The 8,388-nt window shown below is 41.3% G+C and overlaps 1 protein-coding gene across 1 annotated transcript; it reads right to left on the bottom strand.

Annotated features, from left to right (window-relative positions):
- Nucleotides 1-1,065: 1,065 nt before the first annotated feature.
- Nucleotides 1,066-2,353, bottom strand: LOC114071179 (the record flags this gene model as incomplete). Its single annotated transcript, XM_027908919.1, has 2 exons — nt 2,071-2,353; nt 1,066-1,548 (listed from the first exon to the last, which is right to left on the bottom strand). Coding segments are annotated over exons 1-2 (757 nt in total), but the record flags the coding sequence as incomplete, so codon positions are not given.
- Nucleotides 2,354-8,388: the final 6,035 nt, after the last annotated feature.

Here is an 8,388-nt window from a genome sequence, read left to right as displayed (position 1 = left end):
GTGGTAGGGTCAGGTTGACTTTTGGCTCGTCCTAAGATTTCCTGATGTTGCTATCTCTTTGTTTTATGCTTTAAATGTTCTATCTTGTCAACATGTTCTGTTCCTCAGACAATTTATTACTTCTGTGGTTTCCTAATGCTAGGGTTTTGGAATTACTTCCACAATTTTGTGTTTGAGTTAACCTTTTGTTTCTCAAAGACTGCCTCAATTGAGTGGCTTCATTTCCCCCCTTTTCTTATAACTTACGAATTCTTTCGTCAAGTTTTAATTCCAGGGGGTGTTGGTACGACTACCATTGCCCAAATCATTTGGGCCTTTGTCACTAAGGATTTCAGTTTTTGCCATAGGTATATGTTTGTGAGAGTTAGTAAAAGCATAGCTATGGTTATAGTTAGCATTGGGTGCACCAGGTAATGGGATATCTGTGTTGCTGTTAGGGAATACCCTGTAAAGATATCCCACCAGTGATGCTGGCCTACTTGTTCTACTTTGGTTACTTCTCTTTCTTTATTTGTTCTGCAAGGGAATGCTTCAGACCACCCAGAAAATGTATCAGTTAATACTAGTAGGTATCGAAACCCCCCCCTTTTCTTGGGAGTTCAGAGAAATCAATTTGCCATACTTCACCTGGGAATTTACTTCGATTTATGGCTCCTTGATGTACCTTGGTTCCAGTATTTGGGTTATTCTTCAGGCATCGTTCGCACTGTGATGTAACGTATTTTACTGTGGTAAAGAGTTTTGGTCCTGCTATTCGGGTTTGTAAATATTGATAAAGTGGGTCTAAGCCCCAATGGGCCTTTTCATGTTCTGTCTTAACAAATTGCCACATCAATTTTCCTGGTATTATTAGTTGACTTGTTTTTAATTGACTCCATCCATTATCTAATAATTTGCCCTTGTTCTTTTTAATCCATTTTTGATCTGATTCTTGATAATTTGGTTGAAAATTTGTATCTAATTCTCCTGGTATTAGAGCTGTTATATTTATTTCTTCGGTTCTTGCAGCAACTAATTTAGCTTCTGCATTTGCTTTTCTATTCCCTACTTCCGGAACTGTGTTACCTTTCAGGTGTCCCCTACAATGCATTATGGCCACTTGTTCTGGGAGTTGGACCTCTTCTAGCAATCTTAGGATTTCTTCTGCATGTTTGACTGTTTTCCTTTGGGCAGTTAGTAGTCCCCTTTCTTTCGAGATTGCTCCATGAGCATGTACTACAGAGAAGGCATATTTAGAATCAGTCCAGATGTTAACTCGCATGCCTTCTGCTAATTCCAGGGCTCGGGTAAGAGCTATTAGTTCTGCCTTCTGGGCTGAAGTCCCTGCAGGTAAAGGATTTGATTCGATTACCTCCTCCGTTGTGGTTACTGCATAGCCTGCCATCCTTACTCCTTGCCTCACAAAGCTGCTGCCATCCGAGAACCAGTTGTCCGCATCTTCAAACGGCTCCTCCTTGAGATCAGGGCGACTGGAATAAACTGCTTCGATCGTTTCCAGGCAATCATGTTCAATGGGTTCCGCCGGGATTCTTCCTTCTAGAAATGAGACTGGGTTCACAACATTAGTCACTTGAATGATTATATCGTCTGATTCAACTAGGATGGCTTGATATTTTAGGAATCTTGAAGGTGATAACCAATGGTTACCCTTTTGTTCCAGCATTGCTGAGACAGTATGAGACACTAACACAGTCATTTTCTGACCTAACGTAAGCTTTCTGACCTTTTCTATGTTTATGATTACTGCGGCCACTGCTTTTAGACAACCAGGCCAACCTTTGCTTACTTCATCCAACTGTTTGGAGAAATAAGCTACAGCTCTCTTGTGTGGTCCCAACTATTGTACCAACACTCCTAGAGCCATCCCTTACCGCTCGTGAGAGAATAGCCAAAATGGCTTGGTTACATCTGGAAGACCCAAAGCTGGGACTCTCATGAGTTCTTGTTTCAGTCTCTTAAAAGCTCCCTCTGCCTCGGGAGTTCAGACTAGGGTACTCGTAGTTTCTTTCAGTAAATTGTACAGTGGTTTGGCAAGTATCCCGTATTGATAAATCCATAACCGGCACCAACTTGTCATTCCTAGAAAGGCACGTAGATCTCTCACCATCTCTGGTCTGGGCATTTGGCAAATGGCTTCTTTTCTCGCTGTTCCTAGGGATCGTTGTCCTCTGGAGATTTCATATCTCAGGTATATCACCTTTTCCTGTACCAATTGTGCCTTCTGTAGAGAGACTCGATATCCACTTAAACCCAAGAAGTTTAGCAGGGAAATAGTCCATTTAATGCACTCTTCTTCTGTCTCAGTTGCTATCAATAAATCATCTACATTGTAGAAGGGTACCATTTCCCTGTGGCCTTTTCCATTGTTCTAATTCTTTGGCCAATTGGTTTCCGAAAATTGTGGGACTATTTTTGTAACCTTGAGGTAACACAGTCCAAGCTAATTGAGTTTTTCTCCCTGTTTTGGCAGATTCCCACTCAAAAGCAAAAATTTTCTGGCTTGCTAGAGCTAAGGTTAGGCAAAAGAATGCATCTTTTAAGTCCAATACTGTGAACCATTTTAAAGTTTCCTTCAGTTTGGTTAGAAGAGTATATGGATTTGCTACTACTGGATGTAAGGTCTTCGTAATTTCATTTACTGCCCTTAAGTCCTGGACTAATCTGTATGTCCTATTTGGTTTCTTAACAGGTAGGATTGGTGTATTGAAATCTGATTTACACTCTACCAATAATTCTAGTTCTAAAAATTTCTCTATTATTGGTTTAATTCCCTTTTTGTCTTCTAACCTCAGTGGGTATTGTTTCTTTACTACCGGTTTTGTTCCTGGTAGCAATTCAATAGTAATAGGAGCTGCCCGTTTTGACATCCCAGGTACATCAGTGGCCCACACCAACGGATACACTTCGCTCATAATGCGTTCAATGTTATGACTTTCAGGTTTTGGTTCTATGCAGCTGATTGTTAAACTTAAAGCTAATATTAATTGTTCATCATTTACCTGAAATTCAAGTTTATCCTTATTGAATTTTATTACAGCCTCTAGGTTTTCCAATAAATCTCTACTTAGTAAAGGCTTTGGAGAATTTGGTAGACTCAAAAACTGATGGATTCCCATTTGTTTTCCAATTGATGGATTCCCATTTGTTTTCCAATTTTGTATTTAATGGGTTTTAAGAAGTAGGCTTTTTCTGGTTGACCCGTTGCTCCCACAACCTGTACAAATTCATTACTTCTGGGTACTAGCTCTTGATTTAAAACTGAAAATGTTGCTCCCGTATCAATTAGAAAGTCTAGTTCCTTTTCACCTTCCCCTAGCTCCATTTTAACTAGTGGGTCTGCTAGGGAACGACTCACCGGTCCCCCTCATTCACTGTTCTGATGTGCAATGGTAGTACTTGTAGGTCTTTCCCTTAGTTGAGGACATTCTCGTTTCCAGTGTCCTATCTGCAAGCAATTGGAACATTGATTTGATCCTATCCTGGGTGCATGGGACTGAAATCTCCCTCTCCCTCTCCCTGTTGCTGGCTAGCCCCTACCTTTGCCTCTGGCATTTGGTTCTGGGAATTTTGCATTCTGGTTTGCTACAGCTACTGCTACTACCCGAGCAAGTCTCTTATCTTCCTTTTTCTTTTCTTCCTTCTCTCTGTTATTATAAACTTTCCAGGCCTCATTCATTAGTGTTTCTAAACTTTTGTTTGCTGGATGTTCTAGTTTTTGTAGTTTCTTTCTGATGTCTGGGGTGCATTGTCCCATCACTAGTCCTAATAACTGTTGTTTTCCTTCCTCTGATGCTGGGTCTAGGGGTGTGTACTGTTTCATAGCTGCCCTAAGTCTATCCAAAAATTCTGAAGGGGTTTCATCTTTTCCCTGTCTGACGTCATATAGCATTGCCCAATTGATGGCCTTAGGTATTGCATTCCGCAGACTCATTGCTATTAGTTTCCTATATTGCACTAGCCGCCCATATCAGGTAACAATGCAGCATGCTCCCTTCCTGTCCTCAATACAAGTTCCTTCTCTGTTTCTGTTAATTCTGACAACATTACCTCTATGTCTTCCCAATCAATATCTTGGTTCTTTGCCAATAATTCAAACCTCCTAGCTACTCCCTCTGGATTCTTTCTGAAGTTTCTTGCTTCTTCTCTCCAGCTATTTAAATCACTTGTTGTAAATGGTACTTTTATTCGTGCTTGTTCCCCTGCAATAGGCATTATTCTTCTAAGGGGAGCTATCGTATAACTCCCTTCGTCTCTCTCTTTTGCTTCTTTCCGTGCTGCAGATCTAGTGTAATATGAATAACTGGTCCCCTCCCTGGGATCTTCTTCCTGGGTTTCTGTATCTGTTCTGTTCTTTCTCTTTTCTTTTCTCTTTCCCCATTTTCGTTCCTCATTCTCACTTTCCAAATCATCTGCCAAGTCATCCTCTACTAACCTCCTGGCATGGTTTACGCAGTCCAGTCGCCTCTCCTTCTGTATTTGGATGAGATGCTGACGACGCTCAGCCTGCCCCGTGACACTACTTTCTTCGTCTTCTTCTCCTTGCATATCTCTCTTATCCTCTATCTGAATGACTATATTTAACTTCTGTGAGTTGTTTGCTTTTTCTCCCGGGTTTACTACATCGTTACTTTCTTCACTGTATTTTAACTCGGGGAAATCACTCTCCTTTCTGGTGCTCCCTGATCTCGGCGGGCTACTTTCATTTTCATAATTCCCAGTTTTTGGCGTACTGCTTTCTATTTCGCGGATGCCTGACCGTCGTGAGCTGCTTATATCTCTCGGTGTACTATAATTTCTACTCTGGCTACCTTCTAGTTTGGGTGGGCTTTTCTTTTCCCCACGACCCTCTAGCTCTAGTCGTGACAGGCTGCTTTCTTCCCTATCAATCTCCGACCTGAGTGGACTGCTTTTTTCTCTGTAACTTCCTGAGTCTTGCGGACTACTCAGTCTCTGTGAGCCACTCTCCCTTCCACAACTTTCTGATTTTGATGGGCTACTCCCTTCCCAACTATTTTCTGATCATTGGGGGCTGTAATTGGTCTTGGATTTGTCTTGTTCTAATGACATATAAAAGTGTGTTATAATTAATTGTTCCCTCCGATGGCCACTTTTCATCCTCATCTAATTTATACGAAGACCACCATTGAGTACAATATTTTAGGAGTGTTTTCTTACTTATGTTTCACCCTGGAATCCCCCCTAAGTCTTTCCAATGCTTCAGGACACACCCTAAGGGGGGTTTCATGTTCATATCTTTACTTTGTTGGCCTCCCATTATTATTTTCTGGATTTATCCCTCTATTTCTAACCAGGTTTTTCTTTGTGTTAATATGTCATGCACACAATTCTCAATCGCTTCGTCCGTCTCTGGCCTGACTTCTCGCGAAGGACAGGAACCGCAGATTAGGACTCCCTCTCGCTTCGTAGCGATGCTACGTCTCAGTCATTCTCAATCACACCTGCATACCTTAGATAAAACGTTCCTACCTTTCGGTTTGTATTTATGCAGACTACTTTACCAAGTGAGGTCGTGAGATGTCGCTTGCAGACTGTGAGATATTGCTTTGCTGCCGAGTATTCAGTTTACGTTTACCACAGGACACCACTGTGAGTTAGAAGATATATGGTTTGCTACAGCCAAAATGTTATAAATATTTGCTTATGAATGTTGGTTTCCACCAGATCTTGATTTGCTTTATCCTGCAGTTATTACACCGAGTTACAAAGTGAGCAAGGACAAATTTTATCTCAAGACCCAAGTGCACAGTTTTTCATCTTTACAAAATTTCGTGCATTATCATTTCCCATATAAAATTGTAAGACGTTATGAAATGCACCTTTGTAAAACCCTTTACAAACAGTAAACAGAACTTTTTCTCTATACCTTTAAATTTCAAACAACATGTTAACAAGAAATTCTTCGCATTCCAAAAACCCTTTCTCAAGAGTAATTGTTGGAAACGTTTCTGGACTTTGGTTGGAAACATTCTCGAACCTTGGAAACAATCCTAGATTAGTTAGAGAATGTCTTTAGCCAGAAAACTCTTCACTTTTGTTTTTAACTCCTAAAGCACGACTTTAAACATGTTATGAGCACACAAGACAAAACCAGTCACATAAGATACAGTTTCAGTAGAATTTTAACCAGTCCTTTTCTATTCCTGGGCCTCTAACCCAGCTTTGGTGGGACTCTAACCCGCTCTCCTCTATACCTGGGCCTCTAACCCAGCAGGGATTAATGCCAGGGCGTCCCCTTGGCTTTCCCCAGGCGGTGACGTCTCACCCCCGTCTTTTAACAGAGCGCTCTCAGGTTTAAAAACATATCAAATAAAATACCTCTTAATTTGAAGCAGGAGATCTTGTCCACCGTTGCGTGTAGGTCCGAGGGGTCTGGGAGTCTCTTTACCGACAAAAGATCCGTTGGGAGGGCCCAGAGAGTCCCTGGCCCCCTGGGCCACTGCCCTGGGAGACAGAGAGGATGTCCCTTCGTGGTCGCCAATTGAAGCCGAATTTTTGCCCCAAAAAAAGCACAGAGAGACTGCTTTAGAGACAAAAATTTGTTTCTTTAAAGCAGGAGGTATTTTAATGCAAAGCGTTGGAGAGTTCCCAGGTTGCCCTGGACAAAGAACTCTCTCTTATACAATCAGTACAGTTCTTTTATACAGTTTAGAGCATAAGATTGCATTATAAACATGCATATTCATTAAATTGCAACATCTACTTGTAATATTCATATATAGGCGGAGTCTTCAATTTGTGGAGGTTTAGAGGTGGGAGTTCCTGTAGCCTTCATCATGGGCAGTGGTCGTTCGCAGTTCTTCCTCATTATAAACTTTTGAACTGTCCTGAAATCTTTCCGTAATTTGGATAGCTGGCAAGTGTGGTAGGGTCAGGTTGACTTTTGGTTCGTCCTAAGATTTCCTGATGTTGCTATCTCTTTGTTTTATGCTTTAAATGTTCTATCTTGTCAACATGTTCTGTTCCTCAGACAATTTATTACTTCTGTGGTTTCCTAATGCTAGGGTTTTGGAATTACTTCCACAATTTTGTGTTTGAGTTAATCTTTTTTTTCTCAAAGACTGCCTCAATTGAGTGGCTTCTTTGGCATGGTAGATAAAGCTTGATCTTTCAAGAGACTGCACAGTCTGCCTTGGGGCCAGTAAAACAACTCTGTGTTAGACCTTAATGACACTACTCAGGTTTTTCAAGCCTGTGAACTGTGCATTGATGCTTCTCATGGTCTGTTGAAGCCAAGGGTTTGTGTAAGGATGTTTATGGTAAGATAAGCTTGCAAAGCTGTTCCCAGCTGCTCAGTCCTTCCTTCCTGTCATACCCTGTTGTGAGTGTTTTAAGGTCTCTCAAAAAATCAGTGGCAAAGGAGTGGCAACTACCTGAAAGGACGTTGTAGCCAGGTGGGGGTTGGTCTCTTCTCCCAGGCAGCTATCAGTAAGACAAGAGGGCATGGTCTCGAGCTCTGCCAGGGGAGGTTTAGGTTGGATATTAGAAAGAAATTCTTTACAGAGAGGGTAATCAGGCATTGGAATGGGCTGCCCAGGGAGGTGGTGGATTCTCTGTCCCTGGAGGTATTTAGGAAGAGACTAGATGTGGCACTTAGTGCCATAGTCTAGTAACTGTGGTGATAGTGGATCAAGGGTTGGACTTGGTCTCAGATGTCCTTTCCAATCCATCTGATTCTATGATTCTATGAAAGCTATTGGAAAAAGCAGGTTTAATATAAAAGTGAAAGCATTACAAAGTTCATTGGCAAGGTTCACTCTACTACTTACTAGATGGCTAAAGCATACAGAAAAAAAGCAAACTAAAATCTAAAATCAATCAGTCTAAACCCCAAATCATCCCAAAAATTATCTACGTGGAGGCTGTGAGGTGGGGAGGAAAGGGTAAGGATAAAAAGGAATAAGGAAGACTCTTCCATTGAGGCACAAAGTTCAGAGTAGATCCCCTTGCTAAACTGAGCCCCAGACTTGACCAACAGTTTAGGTATAAAGGTTTAATAGCAATTAAACTTAGCAGCACTGAATAGATAACTTGTTATACAATTTAACAAAGGATTAATATAGAATTTACTACAGTACAACAGTAACTCACTTATAGGACTAACTTACAAATCTAAAGCACTTAAGGATCTAGGAGAGCAACCTTCATAGAACATTTGCTATGGCATATTCACACTTCTATGCATGCAGACCTAAAGGAATATGTAACCTTTGTTGATCTCACCAAGGCTTTTGATACTGTGAGCAGAAAAGGTCTGCGGCAGATTTTGGAACATTTAGGATGTCGCCCCAAGTTCCTCAAAATGATCACCTCGCTTCATGAGGACAAGCGCAGTCAAGTCAGATATGGCGATGCACTTTCTGAGCCCTT

Source organism: Empidonax traillii, unplaced genomic scaffold, assembly GCF_003031625.1.
Source record: "Empidonax traillii isolate 1590-97213 ecotype Southwest subspecies unplaced genomic scaffold, ASM303162v1 scaffold1877:size53064, whole genome shotgun sequence".
Classification (NCBI taxonomy): domain Eukaryota; kingdom Metazoa; phylum Chordata; class Aves; order Passeriformes; family Tyrannidae; genus Empidonax; species Empidonax traillii.
The sequence above is the reverse complement of the archived record's forward strand: the minus strand, read 5'-3'. Positions and strand labels throughout refer to the sequence as shown.